This window comes from Peromyscus eremicus, chromosome 15, assembly GCF_949786415.1.
Source record: "Peromyscus eremicus chromosome 15, PerEre_H2_v1, whole genome shotgun sequence".
NCBI lineage: Eukaryota > Metazoa > Chordata > Mammalia > Rodentia > Cricetidae > Peromyscus > Peromyscus eremicus.
The window spans coordinates 15,384,539-15,404,460 of NC_081431.1; the positions used below are offsets into that span (position 1 = coordinate 15,384,539).

Here is a 19,922-nt window from a genome sequence, read left to right on the forward strand (position 1 = left end):
TCAGGCCAAATGCTTCTAGTTCCTGGTCCTCACGCCTTATATATCTTTCTGCCTTCTACCATCACTCCCTGGGATTAAAGGCTGGCTTTCTGGGATTAAAGGCGTGAGTCACCATGCTTGGCTGTTTCCAATGTGGCCTTGAACTCACAGAGATCCAGAGGGATTTCTATCTCTGGAATGCTAGGATTAAAGGTGTGAGTGCCACCATTTTCTAGCCTTTGTATCTAGTGGCTGTTCTGTCTCTGACCCCAGATAAGTTTATTAGGGTATACAATATTTTGGGGAACACAACACCACCACACCCTCCGATCCTAAATAGTGTGCAGTCTCACCTCATCCATTCAGTCCAGTTCTGGGAATGGTAGAGCCCTGGCTTTGTGATATCTCACTTGCTACAGCCTTCTTCTGCTGTGCCCGTGATGCTCATGGCCCACTGATGAGCCAACCATAGCCTGAGGAGGCAGTGTACCCTGATGATTCTGGACAGCACGGCCACTCAGGCAGAAGGAGACGATAATCCAGCTGAAGGGGAGATGGAGTGTCACCCAGAACATCTACTCATTCCATAGTCCTTGCTCCCTACTATGTCCCTGTCAGAACCAGCCTGCTGTGGACAGGACTGTCTCTGTCACAGCCTTGCAAATTCTCATGAAGTAACACAGACGTAAGAGCATCTCACACACAGAGATCCACCTGTGTCTGCCTCCCAAGTGCTGAGATTAAAGGCATGTGTCACCACCACACTCAGCTTCTTTATCTTTTTTCTTTTTTGGTCCATCCCTCTTTTGAGCCACTTTAAAAGTAGTGCTACAGTGTTCAAAATTAAAATTAATTTAGGGAAGCCGGGCGGTGGTGGCGCACGCCTTTAATCCCAGCACTCGGGAGGCAGAGGCAGGCGGATCTTTGTGAGTTCGAGGCCAGCCTGGTCTCCAAAGCGAGTTCCAGGAAAGGCGCAAAGCTACACAGAGAAACCCTGTCTCGAAAAAAACAAAAAAAAAAAAAATTAATTTAGGAAGGAAAAAATATATACTCTCCTTGAAGCCAAGAGTCACTAATGCTTCCAGTTTACCAAATGAGTCCTAGGGCAGGCTCAGAAAAGGTCTTAGAAGATCACTGAAGAGAAGGAGGGGGAGGAAGAGAATGAAGAAGAGAAGAGGAGGAGGAAGAGAAGGATGATGATGATGAGAAGAAGAAGAAGAAGAAGAAGAAGAAGAAGAAGAAGAAGAAGAAGAAGAAGAAGAAGCAGAAGCAGCGGCGGCGCTGTGATTCACGCCTGTAATCCCAGCACTTAGGAGGTAGAGGAAGGAGGACCAGCCAGGGCTATAAGACACCATCTCAAATCCAAACAAACACAAGAAAGGGGGAATGTTTCCATCACCTCCTACAGATGAAGCTCTTGTAGTCACACTGTGCTACTACCTATAAAGGGCTCTGTAACAGTTTCTCAAACCTTAACGGTGCCCTCTCATCCTTCCAGCCGTTCCACACAACCCCCGGTGTGCTTTGCTTTCCCTACCCTCGGCTCGGTGATCTGTGGCGCAGGATTATCTGACCCTGACAAAATCTCCTGGCCATTTCTTAAAGCACTGGCAGGCAGCTGGATTTTCCATTCGGCATTGTTAAGAGATTAAGCTGTGTAAGTCACAGTCCCACACGGGCCTTTCTCCAGCTTCCTGCTACCAGATTCAGGTGAGATAAGGATTACAAAAGTGATACTCCCATGTCCCTCTCCGCCGGGCCAGCACCCTGTCTCCACAGTTGGGGAGGCCTGTGTTACTAAATCTGCCACTTGGATGTCTAGCTCATGAGAAGCGAGTCCCCACGTGGGCATCAGCAGGGGATTAGACAAACAACAGCTCCCACAGAACTGGGGGAGAAACACTTAGAGGCGATCCTGCCCAATTATACCTTTCACAACCCCCGTCATCAATCGCCATAGCAAGGAGGAAAACAAATTGAACTGAGCCTGGAAAGAATGTCAGCAGAAATTGGAAAAACCCTTGCTGAGAACTGCCTGGGGGGTGCAGTGACCTCCCTTGTGATTGCCCAGGTCCCACTAACTAGCTCACAGTATACCAAGAGAGGCTGTAGATCAAGTTGGGTTGACGGCCGCCAGGCAGCAGGGAATCACTCACACCCCTCTATACCCACACCCACGCAGCCACACACCCACATACATCCCCCATCACCACTGAAGCAGGCTGTACATCCCTCACTGGTGCACAAAATGCTAAGCACTAGCCGTACACAATGCTGTATAGCCGGCTGGGGAGCAGTACAATCATTTATTCATTCTGCTTCAATGTGGTCGGGGAAGAGGGAGCAGGCTGCAGGGAACCTTTAAGATAGTTAATGACACAGAGAAACCCTGTCTTGAAAAACCAAAAAAAAAAAAAAAAAAAAAAAAAAAAAAAAAAAAAACAAGATAGTTAATGACAGGGAACTACACTCAAAGCACCTCATGTATACCCTCCCATGATGCCTTAGGACCAACTTTACAAAGTAAACAAGGGACTATCCTCTCAGAGGAGGGCCAGCTCCCTGCATTGCATCCACACGTATCCTCTCGGGGTTAGGCCAGCCCTAATCTTGGTCCGAGGTCAGCGGAAATAATCTCCACGTCTGTGCTTGTCATTCTGTATCATTTCATTTTCCCTTTCTATCCAAATCTTCCCACAAAAGTAAAACGAAAGATTAACAGGCTAACAGCGAGCTTCACTAGCTTCCAGGAGGGTGATGACAGTTAACCTCTACCACCCAGCATGCCTGAACCAGTTCCGACTCATTCAGAGATGGGGAAATAAAAACACATCCTCCTCCCACACCAGATGACATCATACACAAGAGTGACTAGCCAGGCCTCACTAGCGCTGGCCATATATAATGCATTATAGTTAAGGCCTATAATCCCAGCTACTCAGGAAACAGATAGGATCTCAAATTGAAGATCTGCTTGGACTATAAAGTGAGTCCAAAGCCAGCCTGGGCAACTTAGTGAGACTTTGCCTCAATTTTTTTTTTTTTTTTTTTTTTTTTTTTTTTTTTTTTTTTTTTTTAATAATTTGAGGGTCTGCAGGTCTAGCCCAGCAGTTGAGTTCTTGCCTAGCGTGCTTGAAGTCCTAAGTTTCCTCCTGGTACCAGAGTGGGGACATCACAGACTGATCCTGCTGCTAATCTCTTCCATAGCACCTACTTCTGGGTTATTTCTAAAACTTCCTTTTCTTGTTTTCACTTTATTGTGTATATATGCACATGTGTCACGGCACGCAAGCAGAAGTCAGAGAATGACTCTGTGGAGTCAGCTCTCTCTCTCTCTCTCTCTCTCTCTCTCTCTCTCTCTCTCTCTCTCTCTCTCAGACCTTCCCGTGGGTTCCAGGGATTAAACCCAGGGAGGCAGGTTGGCATTGTCAGGAGGCAAGTGCCTTTACCGGCTGACCTACCTCACCAGCTCCTCTTTTCTTTCTTTTTTCTTTTCTTTTCTTTCTTTTTTTGTGGTATTAGGAATGGAACCCAGGACTTTTAGCATGTTAGGCAAGCACTCTCAGTGAGCTGCATCCCCTGCCACAGTTACTTAGAAAACTTAACAGCTGCTCTAAAATGAGAGAAATAAAAATTTAGGCTGTGTTGGCTAGTGTCCTTCTGTAGAGTGGGTTTCTATCACATGATACCAAATTAACCAACTATCCCAACAAATCTCAATAAGGGGGAAAAGATAAAATTTCTGCTGGTGAATTCTTCTTAGAATTATTGTGAAACATTTCAGAGTGTTGCTGACTAAGGAAATGGGTATCCGAAACCAGTTTTCACTGCACAAACTCTGGAAGTGCCTGCCTTTACGTAGGAAATGTCAGGGGAGTCTCCCCTGAGCAGTCCTTTACACAAATGTGGCAAGCCAACCTCGTTCCTTGACACCCATGCAGAGCAGGCACTTCTGTGGACCAAGCTCTACAGCTCTACTCTTTGAGCACAACCCTTAAAAGAAATTTCCAAGCTTGCTCACGAGCACTAGAGACTGAGGTGGAAGCTAAGACCAGCCTTTTCCTAAGCAGTCAGAGAAACAATAGGTTGGGACACCAATCACAGGGCAGCCGGGGGATGCCGGTCTCTGAAAAACAAATTTGCAGCCTTTCGAGTGGAGGCAGATCAGTGTTGGGTAGAGAGTGGACTTGAAGATGCTATGCTGCAGACACTTTCTTCCACAGAACCCAGGGCTCTCCCCTGCATCCCCAGTGCTCACAATCTTCCAACAATGCTGTCACTGACTGACTGAGCCACTGCTCTGTGATGCTAGACAAGGCACTTTATTGGTACCGTAGCATGGAACTCTCGCCACTCCATGAAGCCACACTGACCCTCACTAGTTCTGTGGTTTACAGACCGTGGATGGGCTGGGATTTCGATCCAGGCCTCCTAAACCCAAGTCTAGCCTGCCTATGCCTGAAGCATCAAGGTCAGGGCGATCAGCAATGTGCTTGTTCTCTCTTCATGCACTTTTAAGGCCGTCCAACACTTCTTCTCTGGATAGATAATATTAGACACCTTTCTTCTCTCTCCCTCCCTCATTTAACAAATATTCTATTATTTTTATTGTTGTGTGCATGTGTGTGATGTGTATGAGTGTGCGTGTGTGGCACAGCATGTGTGTAGAGTCCAGATGATGACTGGGTACAGTCAGTTCTCTCCTTCCAGCTTTGTGAAGGGTCCAGGGATGGGACTCAGGTCATCGGGTTCACACAGCAAGTGCCTTTACCCATCTCAGTGGTCCTTCACAAATATCTTTAGAGCTCGGTTGGATCTCTGAAGGTGAGTAAGGAACCTACCCACTTAAGCTATGAGAGAAGAATGTGAACATGGGTCCTATGACAATACTGAACATGTACCAGCCATGCTTTGTCATCTCTAAGATGGGACCCTTGGAGAAAGTGAACTCTACAGCCTCTTCAAATGTGCAGTGCTCTGGATATGTAGGCAATGTTCATTGCAGAACCAGGAGAAAATATTTTGCTTTTTTTAAAATTTTTTTTAATTTTTTTTATATTTTGCTTTTTTTAATATAAAAATATAAAATGGAGCTGGGCGGTGGTGGCGCACGCCTTTAATCCCAGCACTCGGGAGGCAGAGGCAGGCGAATGTGAGTTTGAGGCCAGCCTGGACTACCAAGTGAGTTCCAGGAAAGGCACAAAGCTACACAGAGAAACCCTGTCTCGAAAAACCAAAATAAATAAATATATATATATATATATAAAATGGAATGACATGTGCTTATGTGCCTTGTCTTCCAGCCAAGGAGACTTAAGCTGTTATATTAATAGTTACAGTTAACATTTCACCTGGAAGATGGGTTAGAGCTACTGTGCCCAGCAGAAAGATGGCATGGGGGAGGGAGGCACATGGAATGGAAGGAGGAGGCTCAGGGAGAAGAAGACAAGATGATGGGAAGATCTCAGGTTGAAGCTGAGAACTACACCAGTCAAGGCTGATGGCTGGGCCCATGAGACCAAGGTAGCCGAATCTTCCAGACCTCCAAGGTGGCTGTCCACAGTCAGAAGGGTGTCCCACTATTGTTCTTCAGGAAAGGTTGAGTGTTCTACCCATGCTGTTGAGACCTCCTGTAGACTCATCACTAGTTAGTTCAGTGAGTAGAGAGTACATGACCATATGACACTCTCAAGGTCCTGTAAAATCCCCAAAGGGCAGGTGGCACTCTAGAGAACTTTTAATAAATCCAAAGAGTTTATAGTTGGTAGGAAGCAATGCCTTCTCCTGATTCATGAGAAAAGAAAGGACACACACACACACACACACACACACACACACACACACATCACAACAAACCATATTTGTCATGGGGCTGAAGAGTGCAATGTACATATCTTCAATGCCAAGCTGTCCTCTCCTATTCAAACACATAGATCCCTCCACACTGATAATGTGACCACAATACAATTAGTGTATTTGCTTGTTTTTGAGATAGGGGCTTGCTATGCAGTCCAGGCTGGCTTCCTACTAGAAATCCTTCTGAGGGGGTGTGCTGAGATTACAGACACACTCCATAACACCTGGCTTCACAAGGTAATTTAAAAGAATCCCTGAGTTAATTTTTTGAATCGCCTATTGATTATCTGAAATCTACAGAGGTTTTTCCACAAGATAAAATTCTTTCCATTAAATTTTTAAAAAATTTAAAAAAAAAATCTACCTTTAGGTGACTAAGTTGGAACCAGACAAAATAAAACAAGGCTAAACAATGTTATCAATACTCACGGGAATTTAAATAAACTGTATAAACTGAATCTAATCTGTAACTACATTCGGCAAGCGTGTGCGGAGAAAGCCAGAAGAGTAGCTTGGTAGCAATTCAGCTCTTGCAAACAGAGCTCTGAGGGTGATGCATGTCACACTCGAAGCCCAGTTCTCTGCAACCAAAGGCTGACAGACTTACTATTCTTATGAAAACTTAAAGGCAAGGTATGTCTCGAAATGTATTTTTGCAGACCTTAAACGTTCTCCCAAAGGGAGTGCGGGATCTCTACCTTTTCCCACCTGATCTATGAAAAGCTGGCTGAACACTGTCGTCTCTGATAAGACAGCACTTTGAAGGGACTTCTTGGCTCCCGGTCAGTAAAGCCTCAGTTTTGAAACTTCACGTCTGAGGGGCAAAGTTTCTCTTTATCTGTAGTCAGAACGCATCCTATGGCATCCCATCAGCACAGTACCTAAGATCTGCATGACTACTAATAAAAACCTCTGGGTGGGAGGTGGTGGCCCACACCTTTAATCCCAGCACTTGGGGAGGCAGAGGCAGTCGGATCTCGGTGAGTTCGAGGCCAGCCTGGTCCACAGAGAGAGTTTCAGGACACCCAGGGCTATACAAAGAAACCCTGTCTCCAAGAACCAAAAACAAACAAAACAAAAAAGAAAGAAAGGAAAGGAAAGGAAAACCTCAGTCATGGCCTGATGCTTTGCTCTGATCAACATTTTTCACTCTGGTTGTTGGTTTTTTTTTTGTTTTTTTTTGTTTGTTTGTTTGTTTGTTTGTTTTCCCCAAAGTGAAGTCACAAAGAGCCCATCTTTCGGTAGAGGGAGGAAGGAAGACATGCTGAGCAGTCTCCTGGCTTTCATAAAAGCACACATTTATAGGTGCCTGGTTTGGACCTCAGTGCCCAGGTCCATGCCAAAGGATCTTTGTCACACTTCCAGAAGTCCTGACACATGCTTCACACCCACCAAGTTTGGAGCTGAATGTCTAGAATTAAGTATTTGCAGAGTTGGAATGAGATAGACCCCCTTGAGTCACCCTTGAATTATACACAATGTAGAAAGAGAAAACTCTACCAGAGAGCTGGGGCCCCTCAGTGGGTGCCGCAGGTCCTGTTACCTTTAAATCTTGTTTTTGTTTGTTTGTTTTATTTTTAATCAGAGCAACCCTCAGAATCTCAGATAAAAGACTCCGGGGACCCCAGATCTAGAAGCTGCGTCCCTGAGAGAGAGGAGGACCACCCATCTTCAGAAAACAGAACATGCCATCTAAACTCATATCCCCATAACCTCATCTGAAGTTTCCAGGGGCTAGAGAGATGCCTCAGCAGTTAAGAGAGCTTGCTGCTCTTGTGGGACTGAGTGCCATTCTCAACACCCACATCAGGCAACTCACAACTTCCTGTAACCCCAGCTCCAGGGGACCCTACACACTCCTCTGGCCTCTGGAAGCACCTCCACAACTTGTGTTTACACACACACATACACACATACACACATAAAAAGAAAATAAACCTCTTTCTTAAAGTTTCCACTTAAAAGTGCTCACCACTAGATAACCAAACATAAAATTGTTACACACTTTTTAAAACCACACACAACCATCTCAAACAGGTTAAAATTTGCTATACGTACAAGTTCATTTTTCACTAGAAAGAAACAAAATTACTCAATACCTACCCCTCTCCCCCCAAAAAAAGGCTAAAGAAACAAAATTCCAGTGGTCCTTAAAAGTAGTAAACACCAACAAGGCAGAGGATCTGTGATATTTTAGTTCCTCATATAGTCTACAGGTACTAGGCCACAGTTTTGGATTTTTTTATACTTTTTTACATTTGACTTATGAATTTTTGCATGCATGCGCGCTTTTGTGTGTGTGTGTGTGTGTGTGTGTGTGTGTGTGTGTGTGTGTATGTGTGAATTCTCTCCTAGCATGTAGGTTCTGGCTATCAAACTCGGGTCGTCAGCCAATTAGAAAGCACCTTTACCTGCTGAGCCATCTTGCTGACCCCAAGTATATACATTTTTGTATATACACATTATTGACAGTAGACTTTTGGAACAAGTCAATCCAATCTATTTTCTAAGGTAAGATGCTTCTGTATTATAATGTCATATTCTCTGCTGGACTCTCAATACCCCAGATACTCCTGAATAGAATGATATAGGAGGGTAAAAAATAAATGGTTTGTAATATGGGAAAGAAGAAAGAGAGCACCATCCATGCTCAATGCCATTTGGTTCTGTCCAGATTCAGGGAACAGGAAGTGTGAATGGGCCTAAATTTAAGCTGCTGCCGACATATTCATGATGGTTACTTGCAAGCAAATCCCAAGTGTCTGATCCTTAAGATGTAGATATGTTGTCACACCCAACCTGCGCATCCAATCACACGTGAGTCAAAGTGCAACCCAGGGCATGTGGGGAAAGGGGCCGTGGTAAAAATCCTTGGGGTCCAGTACGGGTCTGGGGGCCAGGGTTAGTTGTGTGAACATGCCATTTCAAACTCATGAGTATGAGTGAATGGGTGTGAGTGTAGGCAGGAGTTGAGTGTGAACATGTGTGGGTATGTGTTAGTGTGTGTGAGCAATGTGGTGAAGGTGAGGGTGAGCACGAGTGAGCATGTGTGAGGGAAAGTGGGCAAGTGTGAATGTGCCCAGCTGTAGGGTAGTAATGCTGTACACACAGAAGCGAGTGCAAGAGGCACAAGCAGGACCAATTTAGCTTCAAATATCCAAAGGACAGCCCCCAGGTCAATCAAGATGTCTGGCCTCCTGCAGACAAAAGAGCAGTCCTGGGTAATGAGTGATGTTTGACCCAATGAGCAGATAGTTTGGCATTCCAGATAAGCTCTAGCATCACAATTAGTCTAAGAGGAGACCTCTGCTCATAGTGCAAGCTCTCAACCAGAGCACAAAAGTCCCTAGGATCCCATCATTTCCAGTTGGTTACCCACACTCCTCTGACCACAACACACGTGTTCATATCCTCTCTCTCTCTCTCTCTCTCTCTCTCTCTCTCTCTCTCTCTCTCTCTCTCTCTCTCTGCCTCACATGCTTCAGAGAGCAAAGCTGGCAGGGGATTTCTTTTTCCCCTGACTCCACTCTGTGGATGTCTATAAAAACCTGTTAAAAACCTGTTCAAAGACAGGAGGTCGGTGGGACAGCAGCTCACTTCTACCTCTGGACCTCTAACCTAACTTGAAAACACCAGTTACCTCCCTGGTTACACATTTGGTTTTACTCTGACAAATGAAGAAGAAGAAGAAGAAAAGGAGAAGAAGGAGGAGGAGAAGTTGTTCACTTGTCATTATTTATATCCCTTTTTTTCCAGACAACACTTGGATGTAGGGACTGTTTTGATAAGCAGTAGGTAAAAGCTGATCAGCCACTACAAGAAAGAGCAAATGGAAATTTGATAACAAAAAAAGCTTTTTGGGTGTGCCAGCCATACTTCAGGGTTTCAAAACAAATGGGAGTAATGGGCAGAAGACCCTCTCTTACTTCCTAGGCCTCTAACTGCTGAGCAGAGGGCAGAGACATTGGGTGTCACCTTCAAAGAGAAGCATTTCCCATCTGCCCGGTGACTACTGTCTGCACCAGGCTGGCTGCCCACCCCTAAAGGTGGTACAGTATTCCTGTGCCCAGCGGCAGGTGCGGGATGCCTGGGGAGCTCTTGTCCTGGCCACAAAATGCCAGGCTGATTAGGACTTGGCTTTGCATACGAATTTGCCTCTAGACCACTAGCAGAAGAGTTTCAGGGAAGGCAATCGCTGATCCTCAAAACTAGACTGTGATTGCTCAAGTGCAAGCTGAAAAGAATCCTGTTTTAGAATTCAAAATTTCTTAGGAAGGCGTGCTGAGCCGAACTGTAACGCATCCACTAAGGATAGAGAAAGTTATTGGGGTACAAATGCGTGGAATCTCACATTCAAGATGGAACCAGAAGGCTGCCCACTAAAATACCATGCAGCTTTTCCCACAAGGTAGCCTACAACCTCTTGCATGCCAGGTAAGGAAATTCCCCCATCCTCCTCGCAGAGGCAAGAGAAAGGCCATCCCATTTGACAAAAGCTAGCTGCAACATTTGTATCTTCTAAAAGAGGCTGACCTCAGCCCAAAGCTGAGATTAACCGTGTAGGAGGAACAAACATCTGTCCCTGCCACACACAGACCAAGAGTTGGTGGAATGAACCCAAGCACACGTGTGAAAATGTACCTGGAATGGACCTGTCACAACTTACACCCCTTAGGAGACATCATGGGCCTAACTCAGACAACTCAATCCAAACAGCATTCTGCTACGAAAGGAAATATCTACTGGACCCAAAAGGTAGTTTTCCTTTGAATTCACATGTCATACTGCATGTTAGTTACGCCAGCTACGCTGACATTGCCGAGCTCTGCCTAACTTACTGAGTGAGGCTCAGTAGTTGCTCATCCCATAGATCAACCACACAACCACAGCTGCAGAGGTCAGGATCCTGTCACAGAATCATAACAACTCACATTTCTGCCTGGTAGTAGAGGCTGAGTGGAGCCGATAGATATCCTTGTCAGCCTGAATGAATCACGAAATTAAGTGTTTCGCTTCAGCAAGTGAAAGCCACATACAGCAGCTCTGCTCACTATCTTTGGAAATCAGGAAGGTTTGTTATTGTTGACGTTCACGCATAGTATGTTCCTCCTAACCCGTTTTTTAAAGATGTATACGGTAGGAATGACTCAAATTCAACTGTCCAGCCTATAAAGTACTTGGTTGGTACCTCTGTGCCCCACAGCAAACCCGCCTGCAGAGAAATATCAGTTGTGATTCCACCAGAGCCCTGCTCAGCGTCCTTACCGCTCAGCAGAAACTAAGGAAACCAGGAGAGTACATGAAGCATCCAAGGTCTGCTGAAAACATGAATTCTAAAAAGAAAAAAAAAATGTTCGGCAACACTCACCACTCTGGGCTTCTGCTGGTCCAGGGTATGCAAAAAGGCTGAGTTAGGGTCCAGCGTCCGCTCAGGGTCACTGGAGATGTCCTCCTCTGAGTCCTCATAGGAAGAGGAGAAGCCAGTGGAGGAGGCGGAGGAGGATGACAGCTTCCTCAGAGGCAGGGGACCCCGAGGGCTTCCTTGTATCTCCTCTAAGGCCCCATCCTCCTGAGCACCCATGTCTGTGATGATGACTGCCGGGATGCTGCTGGGGCTGTAGGCCTTGTCCTTCTGGTCTGGGGGCATCTCTGGGCAGCTAGGGTGAGCATCTCTGTCCTGCAGCTGGCTTCCCCACGTTTCCATCAACTGTACCCCCGTGTCACGCGTCCAGATCAGGGGACCTTCCTCCATGGCACTCAGCCAAACCCTGGAACTCCCAGGCTGCATACCCATCCTGCCCCCAGGGAGGCACTGGGGTTCTTTCAAATCTGTGGCCACTTCCCCAGGTGGTAAAGGCTCCAGCATTCTGCCACAAAGGGTTCCTGCCTCCACATTTCTGGTCCCTGGATGTGCTGCCTGGCTGCCCCCAAGCAATCCCAGTGCTGGAGACCCTTCTCTCACAATGTCCAGGGTCTGCTCGGGTCCTCGGATCCCTGGGATCCTACTTCCTGTCTCCTCAAGTCCTAGAGAGCCCAGGTCTCCTGGCAGTCTAGACGATCTCGGGTCGTCTGAGGCCTCTGAGCTTTGGGCATTCACAGTCCTCTCTTCTGGCGTTTTGGTGACTTCAGGTGTCCAGGAACCCTGCCTACCAATAGGATGAATTCCTCTCCCCACCCTCCCAGGGGGTTCTCTAATGTGGGTCCCGCCAGGCTCTGGGGCTGAGTCTGTCTCCCTACCCAGAAACTGCCCCGGTCTCTCCATCTGGGCCTCCCAGGGGCACACGCCCCCGAGCTCGCAGGCTGCCTCCATAAGAGCAGAATCATGTCCAGGGTGTGGTCCAGCGGATGCGGCTGAAGCTGCCACTTTAGTGGCCAATGCTAAGCTAGTTCCAAAGTGCTCCGATGAGGGAGCAACCCTCTTGTCAATTCCCATGGCTGTAGGTGAGCCACAGCGGAGACTGGCCGGGGTGCCACTCTCCATCCTCACTGAAGCAGATGGACTCTGAGTCCCTAACCTGGTCGGGCTGGAGGGGCCTAAAAGAGGGGCCACTCCCTCCTTGTCCTTCGAGGGGTGTGGGCTGAGCCTGCTTCTCCTCCCGGAGTTGGCGTCTGGGGTCTCTGTACATTGCTCTCCCCAGGACTTTGTCCTCCGTTCCACACTCGGGGAGCACGGGGCCAAGACCCTTCCAGGGGGCTGGCTGCTGCTTCGGAAGGGACACGGGGAGGGCGAACGATCCCTTCCCAAACGCGGGCTTCGGGGCGCTTGGATGGCAGAGCTCTGTGCCTGGATTTGCGCCTCGAACATGCCCACTTTCTGGTTCACCTGCACATTTTGCAATTCGCGCTGCAGAATCCGCAGCTTCCTCTGGGCCTCCTCCGGCCCGGGTGGGGAGAGGGTGCGGGCCGCCACCACCTGCTGCGCGTCCCCTCGCAGGCGGCCAGCCCAACTCGGACTGCCCACGCCACTGCTGCCGCCGCCGCCGCTGCTGCTGCTGCTGCTGCTGCTGCTGCCGCCGCCGCCACCGCTGCCGCTGCTACTATTCAGCCGGCGCCGGCCGCTGCGCCAACCCCCAGGGCTCGGGGGCTCCTCCAGCGACAGTGACTCCGCTGGGGGGAAGAGGAAAGAGGCGCCTCTCCCAGGGCTGAAGACGCTGCCGGGGCTCAGTGCGGCCCTCCCGGAGGGCTGAGGTGTCTCGCTGCCGCTGGGCCGGGGGCCGCCACTCTTCACCTCGTTGGTGCTGTTCATGATCACCAGGCTATTGAGGGCATAGCAGTACACAGCCATAGTACTGGGTCTGCCGCCGCCGCGGCTCCTGGTCCCGCTGCACCGCCGGCGCCTCCTCCTCCCGCGGCTCCCGGCTTAGTCCTGGAGGCCCGGCCGCCGCCGCTCCGCACGCCGATGGAGCAGCATGGCCTAGGCGGCGGGCACCGGGCACAGTCGCGGGCTCGGCCCCCGCCCCAAGCTCCATAAACGATCTCGCGGCTGTCGAGACACAAGGAGAAAAGTCAGAATTCCACAAGGCATCCAGGGGAGGGTGGTGAGAGCCCACCCGCAGAGGCCAGAGGGAGCCCCGGGACCCCAATATGCTGGGGACAGGGTGCCCCTGGATGCCCGGTCTACAGGGGCCGTGATGCTCTGTGAGGAGGCATGCCGGGCTGCCTCGATGGCCTCTGCTCGTGTTTTCCGGCAGAGGTCCACCTCCCCCAGCTTGAGATACGCTCTAAGGACACTTAGAATCCCCAAAGTCTAAGATTAGTCTTGGTAACCACGCGGATGGCCGAGGGAGGAGGTACAACTGCTGAGTCCCTAGGCGAGGCTGACCAGGTTCCCTTGGCCAGAGCAAACACCGGCTGTCGAGGATGACAGGCAGCCCTGCTCCACCCTCTCAAGACATCAGAGACCAAGTCACAGGGAACCTGACCCGGACCTGCCTTCCCCAAACCGCTGCCTGAGCCCAGACCTGGGCCGTTTTCTTTCCTGATCCTGGACTTGGGGCTATGTCTCTCGGCCTGTGAAAGGCCTGGGAGAGCGCAGGGGGCGCAGGCGAAGCACTTTTCACTCCTAGCCTTGATGCCTGTCTCCAGAGAAGTGTGTTTTGTGAATGTGGGCACGCGTGCGCGCCTGGGAACAAAACTCTGCAGTATCCAGTACAGGAGTCAATAGTGGAGGCCCCCTACTGTCCCCTCACACCCTGCAGCGTGTGTGTGTGTGTGTGTGTGTGTGTGTGTGTGTGTGTGTTGGGGGGTGGGAGCGGTGCGAGCCCGCAGCCCCTCATTCCTACGCTCATCCTGTTATCGAGCTCCCAGCTGTCCCGGTAGGCTCCGGGACCCGCACCCCTCGGAGGAACTCTAGACTTGCTTGCACGGCTGCAGCCCGGAGGCCTTCTAAGTGTGCAGGCCGGAGAATCTGCAGCCCTTCGGAGATCTGCATGCTAAGCCTGGAGCGGTGCGGCGGAGGGCAGGGCCTTGAGCATCCCGGGCAGCCTCGCCTGGCGCCAACCGAGCCGCCCGGCAGTCCGAGCCCCAGACGCCCGCAGCGCGCCGGGGAGGCGGTGGCGCAAAGGGCCTGGAAGCGGGTGGGAAAGCCGAATCGCCTCTTCTGTTCCCAACGCCACTCCACGCCGCCCTCCCGAATCAGACTCCCTTCTCAGGCTCCTCAGCCTTCCCCCTCTGTGCTGTGTTCGGACCCCGGAACACCCAGAGGAGCCCCAGCACAGATGGAGCGGAAAGAGGGTTCAGAGGCAAGAGCCAGGAAGGAGCCGCCACGCTTACCTGCAATTGCTCAAACTCCCAGGTCCCGTGCAGGCGACATGCCCCGGGGACTCAGGGCTTGGGCAGACCAGGTGGCTTCAAGTAGAAAACGCTCCCAAAGGATTTCTGCAACAACTTATGGAAGACGAAAAAAGTGGGGTGCAAAGACGGGGAATGTGCCCGGAAAGGGGCCAGGCGATCCCGGAGGGGGCAACGCCAGGCCGACCCTGAGCAGCTCCTTGCTGGGTAGGAGACACTACCGCTGTCAGCGTCTGCTCCCGGCTACTTCAGTGTTTGTTCAATGTAAGATTAAAAAAAAAAGTTGGGGGTTGGGGGAGGAGGCAGAAAGGCGGGGGCTTGGGGGAGGAAGGCAGGAAGGAAGTTGTGAGCCTGTCTGGGGTTGAACTCAGCGGAACAAGTTTTTCTTTTCTTTTTTTTTTTTTTTTTTTTTTTTCTATTGCTTGGCAAGACCGAGGGAGGGAAACACTTTAAAAAAAAAAAGTTTCCATTGTTAGCTAACAAAAAAGAAAAAAAAAGAGGCTTTTAACTTTTGCGGGTTAAAGATAATACGATTTATTTTCCACCCCTCGACCAAGGTTTGCTGGTGTCTACAGTTTTATGAAGATACTTTTGAAAACTGTTTTTAATGAAGTTTTGAGTGTTTGTGCTAAACAAAGCCGCTAGTGGGGGATCTTTTAGCATTTAAAACGGGCTAAAATTCTGCACAAACGGCTGGTGTGCTTGTACACAAGAGGCAAATTTTGAAAGGTATAGTGTAGGGCATTTCCTTGCACAGTGGCAGATTTTAAACGCATCGGGGTAGTATTTTGGAAGGCCGGCTGGGCTGTGAGCTGCTGAAGGGTGTGCAGTGTGACTGCTAGATGTGTGAAGGAACTTGAGCTTATATATTTATCTATAAATGCACACAGCAACTGTGCCATTCGCATATTTTTGCACTCAATTCTTAAAGTTATTTTAAGAAAAAGCATAGTCCCGGATCTCAGGCCTGATCAAGGTCTGAAATCACTCGCTCAGTATCCTGTGAACTTACTCTCCTGGGTTTTCAAGTGTTCTACTCCACCCTAAAAAAAAAATGGGGGGCCACCAGTCAACATTACAGGGCAGGGGAACACCCCCCCACACACACACACACATACACACTTGAGCCTGGGCACCGCCAATGTGTTTTTGCATAATTCCCTAAATCTTAACCCTAGCATTCAGTGGGAACAGGCAAACACAGCTGTGAGGCTTAGGAGGTTTAAGAATCCAAGGCTTGAATCCACCCTTACATCCTGATTAGCCAAAATTCAGATGGAAACTCTGACTTTGCCTGTAGCAAACAGACGGCTTACTTGTTTATGTAACAATACCGTTGAAAGTGAGCAAGGCAACCTGCTGCTTGGTCAGGAAAAGACTCAAGCAAATCCGAAACCAAGAGCTCTTCCAGCCAAGAATTCCTGGAATCAGACAAGTCCTTTATGAATTTAAAAAAAAAAAAAAAAAAGCAAAATCCAAAACAAAACAGGAAAAAAAATGTCATGAAAAGACTGAATCTCCCACCCTCCATGGGGCTGAATAAAGAGAGCCCAGTGTTTGCTGAAGGGCTAACTCAGGCTCTAGGTGGTTCCTGAGACAAAGAAGCCACCTCCATGCTCCTTATTTGGTCCCTAGTGGCAAGAAGAGGAGTTGTCCAACCCAGAAGACTGATGCCCTAAAGTCTGAGAGGTGATTGCCCTAGGAGATGCCAAGAACCATGACAAGTGTCACAGCAGCAGCTGAAGAACACAGCAAAGCGCACCCTCTCCAGCCCGGGAGAAGCTGTTCCCAGTCGCTACCATCTCACTCAGGCGGTTCAGTCAGCCTTCCCTAGCTGAGAAATGAAGGCTTCCTGAATGTGCACTTAGTCTGAGTAATCCTTGGCCCCTTAGCAGCTGTCAAATATGACATGCAGACGGGTCTTCTGGCTTCGATGTAAGGAAGACGAGGTGATAATTCAAACCGTGACACTGAGTGGGTTTGGTTGGGCGAAAGTCCCGAACTTGGAAGTCAACGTGGTAGGCTTTACATCGTACCACAGAGTCTAGCTGGTTTCCACAATTTTAAACAAATGTAACATGTAGTATTTGCTATTTGCCAGACACTGTTTTAGGCACAGTATGAATGTTTACACAGGACTGGGTGAAGGAATGCCTTCCTAGCACGCACCATGCCCTGCATTTTATCCTCAGCACCACATAAAACAGGCATGTTGCCATGGTGACACATACCTATAATCCCAGCACTCCAGAGGCGGAGGCAGGATGATAAGAAGTTCAGAGTCACTGTCAACTACAGAGTTTGAAGCCATCTTGAGCTACCTGAGACCCTGTCTCAGCAATCCCTCCCTGCCCCTAACACACACACACACACACACACACACACACACACACACACACAAAAGAAAAACACAATTTACACATTTTTCAAATTTACACAAGATATTAGAGGCAAGACATTTGGGCAACAGGCACCCCCAATACCACAGCGGGTAAGGCTTGATCAGTTCAAGTGCAGACCGATCACAGAATCCACGCTTATACATATAAAAACATAAAACTTTTATAGGCATTTGTAGGAGGGCTGGGATGTTGCTCAGCTGGTAAAGTGCTTGCCTAGCATGCACAAAGGCCTGGGTTCGAGCCCTAGTGCCACATAAACTAGGTGTGGTGTCATGTGGTACACTGGAGGTGGAGGCAGCAGGATCAGAAGTTCAAGATCACACTCTACTACATAGCAAGTTCAAGGCCAGCCTCTTATACATAAGGCCTTGTCTCAAAAAGAAAAACAGAACATCTCAGACTTTGGGGTAAACAAATCTCTCTCTCTCTCTCTCTCTCTCTCTCTCTCTGTAGTATGTACATGTCCTTGTGGATGTGTGCATGTATACATGTGCATGTAGAGGTCAAAGGTCAATATAGGTCTACTTACTTTCTTTTTTTTTTTCCGGCAAGTTCTCTCTATACTGATATGGCTAGCCTGGCTGGTCAGTGAGTTTCAGGTATCTACCCGTCTCCATAGCCCCCACCTCCAGTACTGGGATTACAGGTTCATGCCACCACTCCTGGGTTTTGTGGGAGTGCTGCTGGGGATCTGAACTCAGGTCCTTAGGCTAGCTTGTGTGGCAAGCACTTTGCCAACTAAGCCATCTCGCCAGTCCCCCCCCCCAAAAAAAAAATGCTTCTTAGCTACGTACAAATTAATTGTACTACACCAGAATATAAAAGGTCAAAACTCACAGAAGTAGGCACGGTGGTACATAGTTATAATCTCAGCACTCAGAAGGCAGAGGCAAGAGGATCTCAAGTTCAAGGCCAGCCTGGACTACATAGCAAATCACTGTCTTAAACAAAACACACACACAAAAAAAGAATAAGAATAATCTTTAAGTGTTACTGAAAAAAATGAAAAGTGTCTGGGGAATATAGCTCAGTGTAAGCTCTTAGCATGGGAAAGGTTCTAGGCTCACTCTCCAGGACTGGTAAAAAACATATGCAAAAATATGCATAGCAGCTTTATTTGAATTGAGAAAAGGACTGTACTATCCATGGACGTGACTGGATAAGTGCCGGGTGCTGCTGTGTACACACTGGAAACTGCTCACGAGGGAGAATGGACTCTTGACCATCACAACGTAGGGGAAGAAATCAGACTAAAAAGAGTATTTGCTATGTGATTTAATTGATAGAAAATCCTTTTTTAAAAAACCACAAACTATAGAGACAGAAAGCAGATGGGTAATTGTCGGGAAATATCTGTCTGGGGGGAGGGGAGGGAAAAGGGGGGAAAAAGAGACACGGGGACATTTTTAACGTGATGAGCACATCACTATCTTTTGTTTCTGTTTTTCGAGACAGGATTTCCCTGTGTAGCCCTGGCTGTCCTGGAACTCACTCTGTAGACCAGGGTGGCCTCGAACTCACAGAGATCTGCCTGCCTCCGCCTCCTGAGTGCTGGGACTAAAGGCGAGCACCACCACCCGGCCCACACTACACCATCTTTGCAAAAATATTTACTTCTATTTTTATTTATGTGTACGTACTTGTGTGAATGTATGTCACACGTGTGTGGGTACACACGAAGGCCAGAAGAGTGTGTTAGATACCCTGCCTCTGGAGTTACACTTGGTAGTGAGCCCCCTGACGCAGGTGCTGGGAACCATGTCCTCCGGAAGAGTAGTGAGTGACTTTAACTGCCGGACTGTCTCCACAGCCCCATGTTCACTCTCCTGGTATAGAGATGACTTCATAAGGATCCGCCTATGTGAAAACTTATCAAATGGAAAAATGAATAATAAATCCATTCTATTTAATGAATTCATTTAATGTTCTTTAATGAATTAAAAGTTCGTTTAAGGAATAAGTTGTCAAATATGAACAGCTTATTTAATATCAATAACAACAAGATACCTTTTTTAAAAACTAGGCATAGTGATACACACTTATCATCCTGGTACTCAGGAGACTGAGGCAGGAAGATCAGGGGTTCAAGACCAGCTGGAGCAATATAGCAAGACCCTGTTTAAAAACAAGCCAAAAAAACAAGCAGCTAAAAAACTCATAGAACAAGCTGGGCAGGGGTGGCATTTATATGCCTTTAATTCCAGCATTTGGGAGGTAGAGGCAGGACAATCTCTGTGAGTTCAAGGCCAGCCTGGTCTACAGGATGAATTCCAGGGCTGTTACACAGAGAAACCCTGCCTCAAAAAACCAACCAACCAACCAACCACCAAAAAACCCTCATAGAGCTATGGGCAGATACAGCCTTTGAAGAGGTTGCTATTGGCCCCACACCTGACATTCTTATTTACCTTCTTGGTAAAATGTTATCTTAGTTTGCTTTCTGTTGCTGTGATAAAACATTGACCAAAAGAACTTGAGGGAGGAAAGGGTTAATTTTGCTTATAAATTATAGAACATCATCCAGGGAAGCTGAGGCAGGACCTCAAGGAAGGAGTAGAAACAAGGAGAAACTCAGATTACTGGTTTGCCCTCAGGATCCCAGTCAACTACCTTTCTTACACAGTGCAGGCCCACCTATCTAGGGATGGTACTGCCCATAGTGGGCTGGGTCCTCCCACATCCATTAGCAATCAAGAAAATGCCTCCCATACATGCCCACAGGCCAATCTGATAGAGGCAAAGTTTTTCTTCCCAGTGTTCCAAGTTGACAATCGAGATTAGCCATCACAAATGCTGAGTCATTTATTGACACATTCACAGTGTATTTCATGGACTAACACCATGTCATGATTCCACTTTGTAAGTTGCTAAATTACTTGTGGTACTATATAGTAA

At 48.2% G+C, this 19,922-nt stretch overlaps 1 protein-coding gene across 1 annotated transcript in view; it reads right to left on the reverse strand.

Moving 5' to 3' along the window:
• Itpkb (inositol-trisphosphate 3-kinase B) overlaps positions 1-14,884 on the reverse strand; it is a 95,806-nt gene extending 80,922 nt beyond the window's left edge. Inside the window, exons 1-2 of the mRNA XM_059281228.1 lie at positions 14,608-14,884; positions 11,204-13,318 (exon numbers count right to left, since the gene is read on the reverse strand). Of these exons, the coding sequence (XP_059137211.1) occupies positions 11,204-13,120 (1,917 nt within the window). The 5' untranslated portion in view covers positions 13,121-13,318; positions 14,608-14,884. The remainder of the gene's footprint in view (positions 1-11,203; positions 13,319-14,607) is intronic.
• Between the last annotated feature and the right edge of the window lie 5,038 nt (positions 14,885-19,922).